General features: G+C 34.5%; 1 protein-coding gene across 5 annotated transcripts in view; it reads right to left on the bottom strand.

Moving 5' to 3' along the window:
* The window catches only part of LOC136027023 (ras-like GTP-binding protein Rho1), a 48730-nt gene that overhangs the window by 8325 nt on the left and 25520 nt on the right, over window positions 1-14885 (bottom strand). For 2 of the 5 annotated variants that reach the window (XM_065703934.1, XM_065703938.1), the window contains exons 2-4: window positions 11906-12063; window positions 4594-4794; window positions 869-1051 (exon numbers count right to left, since the gene is read on the bottom strand). In XM_065703934.1, the coding sequence (XP_065560006.1) occupies window positions 869-1051; window positions 4594-4794; window positions 11906-12063 (542 nt within the window). Of the gene's footprint in view, window positions 1-868; window positions 1052-4593; window positions 4795-11905; window positions 12076-14753; window positions 14845-14885 lie in introns of those variants that run through there. The other 3 variants (XM_065703937.1, XM_065703936.1, XM_065703933.1) reach the window with 3 other exon arrangements.

Genomic DNA, 14885 nt, shown 5'->3' with positions numbered 1-14885 from the left:
TTTGAATGGCTTAATTTCGCTTTCCCTTGGAATTCTCACTTAGAAAACTATTATATTTATAAAGATATTATTGCTAATCTCCCACTTGTGATTTTAATTGGATTAAGGAACAAAATTTTGTCCCAAGGGTGAGAGGAGGACTATTCTAAATTTAAAAGTTACTTATACATAGCAAAAAAGGATCGTTAGCAACGAAACATTATATTGTATTAATGGTAAATGCGGAAAATAGTTTGCAGTTAAAAAATGTTTGTTCGGAGTGGGAGGGATAAAGGCTTTTATCTGCAATCTTAAGACCAATTTATAGGTCAGAGAAAGATTTTTGGGAGAGGGTGCAACTTTTATGAAGATAACCGAGAAATTTAAATCTGAAGAGAGCCACCCAAGAAATAAACGAGCGTGGTTGATCTGAGTTACCAATTAGAAACCGGAATAGATCCACCAAATGCATTTTTGCACATGCAGACGAAGAGTCTACATGTGTAGACTGAAATGTTTGTGTATTTATGCCTTTTAGGTTCAATATTCTGCTTTTTAAATTACTTATTTTTTATTTTTGTTTATTCTCTCTTGCGTTTCCTTTGGTTTTAGGCTAGTTTATTTTCATATTTCGGTTCTTCTCAGTTCTCTTTTTGACTTATTCTATTTCTCAAGAACTTACACTGAAGATGGTTTAACGGAGGAGTATCGAAACATCTGAGCTTATTCACATTTTGTTCACGCACTGAATCTTATTGTTTCCGTTTGTTCCTTTCGTTTTCATTGTTAATTAACTGAAATCGGGGTTTACTGAGATGCTTCATCTTTGCTTAACAGGGCAGGTTTATAAATTGAGTCCTTAATATAAGACTAACTGAAGAATTCTTACCTGCAGCGCTGCTCGGGTCGCTGTTTCAAACACTTCACGGACACCTTCTTTCGACTTGGCAGAACACTCAAGATAAGCATAAGCTCCTATTTTCTCTGCCATTGCGCGACCCTCCTCAGGCTTCACTGGCTCTTGTTTCATCTTGGCCAGCTCTTTCACTGTGGCCGGGTCATTACGTAAGTCCTGAATAATAAATAGGTTTTAATTATTGACATACAAAAAATCATTCATTCATTACAGTAGACTGGTAGCAGAAGCACCCAATTCGCATTAAGGAAGAAAAACAATAACAAAAACAGAAAGAGAAGAGTAGTAAACAAAACTAGCAACTTCGTGCAAAGATAATGTACAATAAGATTAAAGAGAGGGATCAAAATTATATATATATATATATATATATATATATATATATATATATATATATATATATATATATATATATATATATATATATATATATATATATATATATATATATATATATATATATATATATATATATATATATATATATATATATATATATATATATATATATATATATATATATATATATATATACATATATATATATATATATATATATACATATATATATATATATATATATATATATATATATATATATATATATATATATATATACACATATATATATACATATATATATATACATATATATATATATATATATACATATATATATATATATATATATATATATATATATATATATATATGTATATATATACATATGTATATATGTACATATGTATATATACCCCCGCGCGCGTAAGTCGTTACGCGCCATATTAGTTACGCGCCATTGTAGTTGTGTCCCTGTGTCCCACCTGTGAATATAGATAGATTTATATATGTGTTTCAAACTACGTAAAAATTGCGAATATACAACATTCTTGGCTTTCCCACTACTGGGAGCTTTTCGTTTCCAATTGCCAGCAATTGATCTGAAAATGTTTGACCAGAGTCATCGTTACACAGACAGACAATATATAGAAAATATATATATAAAATATAAATATATATATATTTTCTTTTTAGGTTTTTTTGTAGTTTTTACCTTTTTTAGTTTTTTTCTTCTTTTGTATTAATGCTAAAGCCAAGGTTCAAACCTGGAGCCTCTCGGACCTAGAACCTGAAACATAACGCTTTACCAACTCAGCTACTTCGGCTTGAATACATTCGTTTTGAGCAGCTTCCTCAGGTGTTGCCATTGTAGGTTCTTCAGTCATTTTAAAATTAGAAATTTCTCTTTCAACGGTCTTCTTATAATTAAAAATTTGTGTTTGAACGATATTCTTAAATACCTGTGTCCTGGTCGTCATTTATATTCCCTGTGTCCCGGTCGTCATTTGTGTCCCGGTATCCCAGTCTGTATTTTCTCTTTGAGTGTCCCGGTCTGTAATTTCTCTTTGAGTGTTTTTTCTTTTTAGTATTTTTTAGTTTTTTACATTTTTTCAGTTTTCTTTTTCTTTTTTATTTTTCAGCGTGTCCTGGTCGTCATTTATATTCCATGTGTCCCTGTCGTCATGTTTTTTACATTTTTTCTTTTTTCAGTTTTCTTTTTCTTTTTTATTTTTCAGCTTCACTATGAAATACATATCGCCGAACCTTTGTTTTTTTTTAACTAAAATCTGGTAGGCATTGATGACCTTATCCAAGTCAAAATCCCAAACCCAATCATCATCGCTATCATTTTCAGTTTTGATATGTTTTGACTCTCGCTGTCCAGGTGGATCTTCATCTAACTGCGCGGTTTTTCCTTTTTTTCTTTTTAGTTTTTAATTGGTTTTTACCTTTTTTTTTTAGCTTTTTTAATTTTTTTTCGTTTTTTCTTCTTACTTTTTTTTTAGTTTTTATCTTTTTTATTTTTTTTAATTTTTATTCTTAATTTTATTAGTTTTCTTTTTCTCTTCTATTTTTCAGTTTTTTCCTTTTTTTTAAGTTTTTTTTTTAGTTTTTAGTTTTTTTAGTTTTTTTAGTTTTTTTATTTTTTTTATTAGTTTTTAGTTTTTTTGTAGTTTTTGACGTCATGACGTCAACCTGATCCACAGATCCACAGACAGACAGACAACTTATTTTTATATATATAGATATATATATATATATATATATATATATATATATATATATATATATATATATATATATATATATATATATATATATATATATATATATATATATATGTTTGAGCCCAATGTTGCCAGAAGCCAGTTCCGAAAATTGTGCATCAAGTATAGGGATGCAAAAGCATAATTAAAAAATACTTCCAGAGAATTAAATTAACTTTTTGGGCTCTTCGTTTCGGAATAAAACTTTTAGATCAGTATTGGCACTTTCCGTTTGTACAATTTTTGTTGGAAACTTGTGGTATGTAGCAAAATTATTCTTCAAACCCCCACTGAATTCCTAAAATTCCAAAAAAGGCTGAGACGGAGGAGCCTAAGCATCATATTGCATATTATCTTTGGTCTCGTGCACCCCTGATTCGGAAACTGTAAATGATAATTATTATACTAAGAAGCGCCAAATTTTTCGTTAAAATAAGTATTGACCAAAGATTTCTCGTCATTTTCAGACAGGAAAGGAGAAACCGACCCTCTCCTTTAAATGGTGTTCCAGCTACACCAGTACAGAAGTTCGAAATACTTCTCAACCAATTGAGGTCAACACGGTAAACAGAAATGCTAGTTTCTTGGCTATTTTTGTCCAAAAGGTGGCCACTCTTCGTAGGAGAAGGTCTTGCGAAAGGTAGGTTCAAAACACAGTTCCCAGAGTTGCCAGGTGAGGTTTCACCCACAGTACTATCACAAGGCTGCTGAATGCGCTTTTCACAATATTTACAAGAAACTGTTATGAGCATTTATGACGCACCAGGACACGGGATATTTGCTTGCCTACAAAAACTTAAGAGAGTATCAACCCTTTTTTGTATCAATGTAAAAAGTACCACATTTTTGAAATGACTGACACAAGGGAATTATCCAGCTTACATTTTTCTAATAGCCTATAACATAGCAATGGTAATAATTTTTGTATCATTTTCCTTGTTTAAGATTTTACTTTGAAGCCTTTAGCTAACCCTTAATTTCCTGCGCTAATTAAACCAATAAAGTTGATATCCCTAAATGACAACATCCATTTTGTACTTAGAATACTAAAGTATGGATCATGTTTATTAAAGATAATCTAGCTAACTATGAACCATGAAGGAAATGGGTCTTTTTTGGTCGGAGCCTCGGCTCACTTAGGTGAATCTGCTCGAAATAGGAATAATGACTCCGAACTAAATGTACTTACATTCTCTCCATACTTGAGAAACATTATCTAATGTTTCTCAAGTTTCTACAAGACGACCTATTGTTTCTACAAAACGACCAATTTTCGAAAAAAAATTTAGCATTTTATAACAAAATTACCAAAAATATCTTCATCGATTTTCTTTGTTGTTAGATTGATCTGACAACTGAAACAGGGGTGTATGCAGGGGAATCGACTCCAGGACCCGCCACCCTGAAATCCCAAATTGTTCCAAATTCCTAGGCACTTCTTATGCAAATTATTTAATAAAACTAGCTTTGTTATTATTGGTCCCCCTTTAGGAAATTCTGACATACGCACCTGAATTGAATACCTAAAACATGATTGGGAATAAATCTTTGAAACAGTCAGACAAAGGGGGGAATTATCAAAATACTAACCTTTTTGTTGCCAACGAGAATAATTGGCACATTTGGGCAGAAGTGTTTCACCTCTGGAGTCCATTTTTCGGGAATATTCTCCAAGGAGTCAGGAGAATCCACTGAAAAGCACATCAATATGACATCTGTATCTGGGTAAGATAGGGGACGAAGTCTGTCGTAGTCTTCTTGGCCAGCGGTATCCCACAATGCCAGCTCAACCTATTAGAGAAAAATAACTTCAAGCAGGTACGTCAAACTCAACCTTTTAAAGTTTCAATTATTCTTAGAATAAGCGAAGTTTAACTATTGATTTAAATAATTAAATAAATTTGGCTAAATTAAATAATTATTTGAATAAATTTGTATTCTCCTTTATCTGATATGTATCTCCTTTATCTAAAACATTTTTTTTGCTTAAACATGAAGAACAAATCAAATTTACACAAAATACTTATATTATAGTATATACATTCGCGTAAGGTCAATTTCGGCAAGGAACCGATTTGGAGTCCATTTGGGAGTCAAAAGTGCATGGAGTCTTTGTAAAGCAATTGGGCGATCAAAGCAATTTATTTTACAACTCTTCTTTCATTCTCAAACAATTCCAAATCAAATAAGAGAGGGAGCTATCGTATACATAAACAAAAACTGAAAGTTACTACCAAAAAATACTGGGATACCCCATCTAATGCATTTGCACAATTAAATCAAATATAGATAAGTAAATGTATGAAGGGAAGAAGCCAAGGGCAGAAGAAGAGCTTCAGTCCCCCCCCCCCCACTGGAAGGCCAAAAATGTGCGAACTACAAAATTTGGAACAACAGGAAAAATAGTAAGGCGCTGGCAGTGAGCTAACAGCACGAAGGTACGTAGAGATGAAGCTACTGCGAAATGGCATTCTTCGGGAACGAGGGTATGGCAAATGCAGGCGTATAGAGATGCATAGCTCCTAGCCTCTCCAGTTTCGCAATATATTTTCAAATTAGTATCATATTTAAGTTAGATCAAATCCTTTTTTTTGAGTTATCTTTTGAGGAATGTCCAATATTGAAAAGTAGATCCTCAACTGAAGGTCAAATATTTTATTTAAATTTGTAAACCAGTCACACAAAAGCATGAAGACGCGGCAGTAAAAGAAAACAAAATAATAAAACAATAAAGACAACAATTAGACACCGCAAAATACAAGACAAGCAAATATAAAAAGAAACCAGAATAAAAAAGACTTCTAAGCGAACGAGTAACACAAACATTTACTTTCTAATGTGCCCATTATCTTACCACTGCAATATATGGCTCCAGTCATGTGACATATTGTCTCACAATACTTGTTGAAACGGCAGTACATGGATCAGTTATATTACAATAAATAAACACAAATGAGTTTCGGGTCCAAGGAGGACCCGAATTTAAGAAACGATAATAGCACCATCTAATTTATATAATAGATGTGCGAAACAAAATCTTCAAAACGGCACTAGATACTATATATACTGCTGAACAGCAACGTTAAACAATCATACAAGAATTGAATTATTATTATTCTTAAAAACTATTGAAAAATCTGTCACAATTAAACACACGACAAAACGGAGTATGAAAAAAAAACACAGTACATCACTGCTTAAGAATGTGGGACCGATCATTTAAATTGTCATCTATTTTTCTATTATGTTTCGCTATCCTTCTGGCGATGGCAACCTCTGGGTCAGCAACCTTGAATTTCGCAATAGCGAGCGAATTTCTATACCATGGAGGCAGATAAAGCAGATACCTGGCAAAACGAAATAACATGGTTCGGATTTTACTCTTGTCAGTTATAGTTACGAGTTTCCAGAAGGGTGTGGTGTAGAGGATATGGGGAAGGGCAACAGCATTATGTAGACTTGCAAGAAGAGGTCGGTTGAATCGAAGTTTACAAGATACAGTGGAAGCGTAAGCTGCTGAGATTCTACGGATGTGTTCAAGAAGAAGTTTTCGTGCGTGTCGGATAGAAGAAGCAATAAGGTGATCTATAGGTTGAAAAGAGCTAGATCCAAGCGTGATGGAAGGGGCAGAGGAATCTGTTTTCCAGTTAAATAGGACAATATGACTTAGAAGAGTTGAATTCAAGTCCAACTTTCTGATATACCGTCTCAAGGATTCCAAAAATTTCGGGGATACGTTGAAGAATTCGACTAAGGTTCAGGACATCGTCAGCATAGCATATCCAAAGAAAGGTTTACAGAATACAAAATCAATGAAGGTGGGTACAAATCTTGTGCTTCCAGTACATAGTAATTAAAGAGGTCAGCAGAGGTGACGGCTCCTTGGCGGGCCCCTTTCTTAACTGGGATAAGTTGTCTACGCGGAATCGGGGGCATGGTTTTAACTGGGGGTAGTTTCAGGCGGATATGAAGCCTTGAATATAAATCCCGAAGAGAACGAATAATGACCAGATTCCATGCACGTTTATCAGCTTTCAGAAGCATAGCTGCGTGGATAAGAGAGTTGAATGCACGTCTGACATCATGTCCCCCAAAACGCATCAGAAACGCATCAAGATCAGTTCAAGACAGAAAGTAAACTTTAAATGTTCAGGACTTGCCACACTGTACTGTTTTAGTGCACTTGGGGATTAGCTGCTTCAGCGACAGTTCGTCTAAATCTTCTGGCACTCGCTTAATCACCGTGACAAAAGCAGGCTCCTTGAGGGAAAATGTCGAGCGATGGTTCGGCACGTTTAACATTTTCGACTATCTGGCCCGCGGTTTTCTTGGACCAAACAACCACAAGTTTCCACTTGTCGTTAGAGCGGCGTAACTCGGCTATATCATTCGTATTTGGGTACACCTTGTTGATTAACGTTTTTCGTTCATTTGGGCCTTTTAGGTCTTTTGGGGGGTTCTTAAGTATCACAGGGTAGAGTGGTGAGGGGGGGGTGTGGATTGAGGAGGCTGGGACTCGCCAGGCAGACTGATCAGGAAGCAGCTATCATTCAACATAAATCCATTTAATTCCCTTAAAAGTTTATTTAGTTTTGAAACTACTGTGGTTTCAAGAATAGACTCGCCGATGGTAGATACTTCACCCGGACTGAAAATTACAAACTTCGGGATCAAAATATTTTGCTTTGCCGCTGTGACTAGCGACTTGCACATATCAGTAATATCATTATCCATGGCATACGAAACCATCCGGATTTGGATATCCAGCTCACTATGAAGGGTCTTCTTAGCTTGTAAAACTGCATCCTGTTCGAAACTAATTAATAGCACTTTTGACAATCAGATCAAGTTTTACACCTTCTGTGAGTGATCGACGCAAAAAGTTCAAAACGGGGCTAAACACCAACTTTTCAACCATCTTATTTCACTCGTAAGCAGCCACAACCCAAATCATAATCGATAAATCAAAGTCAAGAGACTGTCGTTCACCCGGTAATGTAATGGTGACGTCACCCAGTAGCAATAATAGTTTTACTTAGGTCAGGACCTATAATCCTTTGCCAAAGATTGAAAAATCTGACACACAGGGATTAAATTCACTTAAAAAGCTTACTGATTTGTTAATGGAATATCCGATTTAGTAAATGTGTATAAATATCACTAATTTATTCACCAATACTTGTCTGGAATTCAATCTGACTTCTACTAACTTCAAAAACGTAAATACCTCCTTTGTAGAAATTTTTTTCTAAAAATGGTTAAGAAAGTTAATATTTTTCTTTCTTTTTTATCCCTATTTTTTCCCATTTCCTTCTTCTCCCTTTGATTGATTTTTTAATATTCCTTTTTTGCCAAGTTTGCTGGGTTTGTTCGCCTCAAACTTTTTTCCCTTTTTGAAGATATTGCGTATTTATATAGTCATCACAGGCTATTTTTTCTTAGGCTACTTCATTACATTTCACATTTGTAATTTTTCTACAGCAAAGGTAAATATTTTCAGAAATAAATTTTAGACTTGGAAGCACAGAGTCAAATGATCAGGTATTTATGGAGCTACATTTCGCCTTTTTATTGCGGTAAGATATTCGGGCGATCGTTAATACGGGTTGTTCGCTGATAGAGGCCAATCAAACCAGAGAGCCATTTGGGGGGTCAAGGGTGGGCCAGTGCCCACCCCAGATTTTCCAGGAGGCCCAAGCTTCCACCACAAAGGGCCCTTTGCCGGCCATAATTATCCATTATGTCCAACATTATCCATTCTGTTCAATTGATTTGAAATTACTGCACGCCTATTAACCAAAAAGCGTAATTACATGACGACCCTTGGGTTAATTATGCTATTTACTATTAATCATTGTAAACTTTGAAAGTAGGTTAGATTCATAATAAAAGTCTCAAGTTCTGTCAAATGCCCATTTCCTAGGCCTCTAAAGACGAGAGCACAGAGAGAAGTAGAAGACTTTACATCATTAAGCCTATTAGCTTTTTAGTTAGGTAAATATAAAGGTATTAATAGCCATTAGCATTAGAACTCAAAAGATCACCAAGCATCTGAAACAATTTGTGACAACTTCGACGCTAGGAAAGAGCTTCGTCCAATCTGGAAATCGGACTACTACTTTGGCGGATGAAATGAAGCGAGAGTACTCCGAGACTTTCGACCGTCTACTAGCCGAATTTGACAGAAGGTTCACAGATAACTTGCCAGTGCTGAGCACACTCGAAGCCTTGGGTCCAAGCTCGACAAAGTTTATGGACACAGAGTTGCTCAAGCGTTTCTCTGCTCTTTACGGCGAGCTGGATATCGACGACATTCTTCTCGAATCTCAAGCTCGTATTGCCAAGCGTTTCTTGCTGGATGAGGAAAAAAAGCCGGAAAACTTCCTAGACATTGTCGACCATCTTCAGGCATTACCAGTGGCTTACTCAGAAGTAATTAAAGTACTTCGTATTGCTGCCACACTTCCTGTGACAACAGCAAGCAATGAGCGTTTGTTTTCTAGCCTAGAAATAGTGAAAAACTACCTGCAGTCTACAATAGGAGAAGATCGTCTCAGTCACCTCCTTTTGATGTTTACAGAGAAGGATTTAGTAAAAAATTGGACTACGACCAGCTTGTTGACGATTTTGCAAAGATGAAACCTCGGCGACTCCCCTTGTTACCTTGAGTGTTGTAATATTTTTTTCTCTTGTTATGTTTTTCCTTTTTGTAAATATATTTGATCTGTAAGATTTCTGCTGAAGGAAAACCTAGATTTTGGGTACAACCCTCAGCATGCTATTGAAGATTACTTTCACCGACGCATTGTTTACTTAAATAAGAAAGTTTCTCGCTGAAGAAGGCCAGCCTGTAGTCTGGTTGAATTTTCCACTTTCAGTTTTATCACTTAACCTCCTTGATTGTGATCTTCGATGTTATAATTAATCTTAGAGGTCAGTGTGGCTGAGATCCACAATCAGTTACAGTACATTTCCAAGCAACACACGGGAGCTGAGAATGCGTTTTTACTTAGAATACTCGATCATGTGCTGCCAAAACCCAAGAAAACATTTTACAATGAACTGAACTTGGTGTTAATAATTATGTTGTCTTTCGTCGAAAGTACTTGAGATTTTGCAAAAAAAAAAGATTAATTTGAAAAACATTTTTCTACGATAGGGCAAACATATCTTATAAAAAAAATCTTAACTGTTTGATTAAAGCTATATCTAATACAATTAGATTTTTTGCCAAAGATCAGGTACTTTTGGTTAATTTCCCCGATGCAAGTTTTTGGCATGTAATTTTTTCGTTTTAATAGGTCACCATAAGGCAACAATTTTGTTATCAGTTGATAGCCGAGATTCAGCTTTATCCTGCAGCTACACTTATGAATCCTGCTTTGCGTTTTTATTCAGATTGAAAAATATGAATACGTTGAAAATATGCAAAAAATGCATATTTTTAAATAAGTCCAGATCAATCACCAGGAAAAAGTCGAATTTATATCACAATCTGGATTGGTGAATAAGGCCTGAAACTAATGCATTCAATTATGTAAATATCTTATCCTTCTGGTACAAATTAAAGCGAGAGGCATATCGCAAAATCACATGTCACGAAGGGAGCATGAACCTTATACATTCTTTATTGGATAAGAAATTGGTTGAATCATATCTGTACCGGGGGGAAGCACACAGGGAAGGGCACAGAGAGAATTTCTAACTTTCTTTAGAAAATGGACTTTTTCAAGTTTTCAGAGTTCTTCATGGGTTTTTTAGGTTGATAAAAGATTTTTAGGAATCATTTTACAGGATTAATTTAAGAGAGATCTGCTACAAGATTTTCAACTATCCCATACCATTACAAAAATTATTATGACGTCATTTTATGTGATGACTTTAAACTTGAAAAAGTTGATTATTAAATAGTATGCAATTATCGTAATTTTCATAAAACAAAGACTTCTTGTGAACATTCTAGACCTATGACCCACTAGCAATAGCAAAAATTATTGCCGGACTGGAAAAAGGGCTATCAAATTCGAAGCGTGAGCTAGTCTTATCATGTTTACCTAAAAAGCCAAATAAAAAATTGGGCTTACAGGCTAACGGATCTGCAGAGCAACCATAAACGAAATACTTTTTAAGACACAGCAAGCGTGTGTTTTCGTGAGCTTTATGCACGTTTCCTTCCATTTCGTGTCATTTACACTCCATGTTTTGTTTCCCTGTTTTGTCATTGTTCTCGTTCCTCTTATGCTTTTTTTTTCAACAGTATATTTGTTTTGCATTTTATAGCAACAAAAACTTGCGTAATAGTGAAAGAATAAATTCATTCACTTTGCTAAATAGTGAATGAATCACTATTACTAAATATATAAATGTTTAGGAAAAATGATATTTACTCGTCTTCATAGTACTTTAAACCTTTTTTCGAGACTTGTAGGATATACCCCCTCCATCTCAAGGAGTGAAATCAGGTTAATCCTAATAAAATATACCTAAGTATGATTAAAATATAATACTTTAGAAACAAATTTGGGCTACATATTGGCGCATTAGGGGGAGGGGGGAAGGTATTGCGGGTCTGCATGCCTGATGTGTTAGCTACAATTATTATGATATTATGAAGTAAGAAATGTTTTATAACTTCACACTGTCCAAATACTTTACCCCCACCCCCTACCTAATGTGCAATTATATAGCCCAAATTATATATTTTCCATATATTCTGTCAATTCTCTGTCTTGCCTCACGCTAAGTTGAAAGAAACTAGCAAAAAAAAAACGGTTTTACAATGCATCTATGGATGAACAACTTGAAATGCAGGTGGTATATAATACAAGTACTTGTTTTTCGTTTACACTTGACATAAAAAGAAAAGATATAATATCTTTTGAGTTTTCAAAATAAATCATACCTGTTTGGAGTCAACTTCAATGTCTGCCACATAATTTTCAAAAACAGTTGGGACATAGACTTCTGGGAACTGATCTTTGGAGAAGACAATAAGAAGGCAGGTTTTACCACAAGCACCATCACCCACTATGACTAGTTTCTTCCGTATAGCCGCCATTCCTGGCATAAAACATGTAAGAAAATAAATATGAAAAATAAATTAACTACTAAAACAATTAAGGCACTCCAGAAAAGGGTTAATTTCTGAAATTGCAGAAAAAAAAGTATTTTACGCACAATTTCTTTAAAAAATAAAATGTATATTACAATAAAAGGGTACAAACTATCAACAGTTTACTTGTTTGGCCCTGGCTTCACTTGACTGGTGACTGGACCTTTGCAAATGGCCCTAGGTTCGTTCAGACATAAAAATTCATAAAATAAATGAAAATCTTTATGTAATGCCGTCTATACAAATGGCTACTTTTTTCGTGCCGTCATATTTACAGCTTATTTTTTCCAGTTTTTTTTTTGGAATTTTTACAGCCTAATAGCAGTCTCATGTTTCCAAAACTATTCTTCAAACATTTCAATTTTCTAGCTTGAATAGTTTAGCTTCCAATCACTGACCAGATAAATGGATTAACACTTTTATCTATAAAGATATCAGCCAAAGCTGACTTCTATAGACATATTTGTATCCAGCTTTTTACTAAGAAAGAGAGGGGGATCCATATGTAGCTAGATTTTAAGCCTTTTAGTGAAAAGATAGGCATGCTGCATTTAGTTTTAACTGAAATCCAGCAGGGATTTCAGCTAGTAGAGTTAGGAAGCACAATGTGAACCCATGACTCCTCCAAGAAAAAATTGTGTTAAAAGATTGGCAACCTTCCTCTTATTTGAGAAAAAATAATGCAAATATTTTCAGTTAGTATTATTTGGGAAGCACAAACGGAGCTAGTCAGCCTGTTTTCTTAAAAAATACTATACAAATCACTTTTATAAAATATTTAAGCAATTCTACCCGGTGAATGGATATTTATGAATTGAGCCGCAATCCAAGGGGTTATATACTAGATCATTTCTTATTCACATAAGGCATGAATGTACAACTGGAAAAATAATTAAAAGATATAATCATGATCTCATGAGACAAATAGCAAGCCATCCCTTACAACAAATACATTAGGCAAATGAATGACATTAGATTTCACAAATAGAGTATCCATTCAGTACCTGGGTCCTTAAGTTTTGAAATTAATCAACTCCAGTAAACAAACAAAGAAGAAAGGTTGCAGAAAACATACAATAATGGCTTTCATAATTACAAACGAATCACTTGATTAAAAAAAGGTTCTGTAGTTTTTGTGGGTTTTGTACTTTAATGGACGTTAAGAATATCATAGAGAAGGGGTTTGAGCATTTTAATAATTATTTGAATTGGGAAGTAAAAAGCATTTAGTATCCAATGAGTAAAATGGTTATTCTTTTTTGGGTAAAAATGCAATTTCTCCCTTATTTAAGTGCATTTCCCTAGGAAGTATATACTTACAAAGTTGGGAGTCAAGTTGGAATTTATGAGCCAAAATGCTCAATTGCTTTAAAACTTATTTTGAGATAAACGCATTGAAAATACTTGCTTTATAGTTCACCATTTTAAGTGGAATTAATAAAATAAACTGAAAGAAAGGAACAGCATCAAAACTTAAAACGAACAGAAACTATTCCGTATATGAAGGTTTGCCCCCTCATCGATACATTGCTTTTTACACTAGGCCTAAAGCTGTTAGCGCTTTTACAAAAGCTTCCGATTCTAATTAATCGGCCCCTGTATGTAAGTAGCCGTTCTTAAAAAATTGGGATAAACAGTCAAACTTTAGCGTGGAAAATAAGGTATTGAGGAGGGGGCAGCCCTTCTCATACGCAATAATTTCTGTTTCGTTTTGAGTTCTAATTTTGTTCCTTACTTTCAGAAAAAAAAAAAATAAATTTAGTTTCTGATCGTCTTTCCAATAATGCCGGGAAATCTGACTCATCCTCCATGAAATACTCCTTCCCTCTCACTAGAAACTCCACCGTGAAAATTTCATCCAATATAAAGCCCACCCCCCTTCGTCAAATTCCCTCCGGATAGTTCCATCCTCGCTGAAAATCCCTACCCCGTAAAGTTTCTTGCAGACAATTCAGCCTGAAAAGACAATTCTCCTTAACATACTCTCATAAAAAAAAAAAAACTTAATTTCTAATCTGTTTCTTGATCACTCCGGAAATGCCCCCTTCCAAAAAAACAAAACACAAGGGAAATAACTCCCACATAATTATTATTTATTTGAATAGTATATTTATAATAATTATAATAATTATAATGATTATTTTAAGTCAACATCAAGTGTGCACAGAGTGGGCGTAGGATAACTTGGAAAAATTTTGATAGGTTAATTATGCTAGTTGATTTTAAGCTGGCAGACCTACCCCTGGCGCGAGTCTGTTTTCTTTGCCCAAGGCTTTGAATGGATTGGGATAGAGGAGCGTGTGTAGTTGTTGGCCTCAGGCGGCTTGGAACTGCGGTGAATTGTTAGTAGTAGTAGTTACCTATATTTTATACTCTATGGAAGACAAGTATCCAGTAGCTTGTGCTAGGCTAAAAATGGAACACTATTGTCAAACATTAGATGGCACGTGTGTTGTTTCTTTAAGCACTACTGCCAGTTTTCATTCTTATATACTTTTCATATACTTAGAAGCAGTGTTAATTATTTTTACTTCTCAAAGGCAAATATACCAAAACAAAACTATCGAATGTTATATATATATCCCGTTGTTGCACAAATACAACTTGGAATGACATATTTTTTTCAATATTAGCTTACTCTCATTTCCATCATTATTGGAATATTGAAAAGCATTAAAACATCCCATTCCTATATCACAATTCTGATACTAACATGAATTCCAGTCAAGATAATTGGGGAAATGCCAAGGCACCAAAGAGGTTGTGACAG

This window comes from Artemia franciscana, chromosome 5 (assembly GCF_032884065.1).
Source record: "Artemia franciscana chromosome 5, ASM3288406v1, whole genome shotgun sequence".
In the NCBI taxonomy this organism is placed as follows: domain Eukaryota; kingdom Metazoa; phylum Arthropoda; class Branchiopoda; order Anostraca; family Artemiidae; genus Artemia; species Artemia franciscana.
This window is presented reverse-complemented; position numbering and strand designations above follow the sequence as displayed.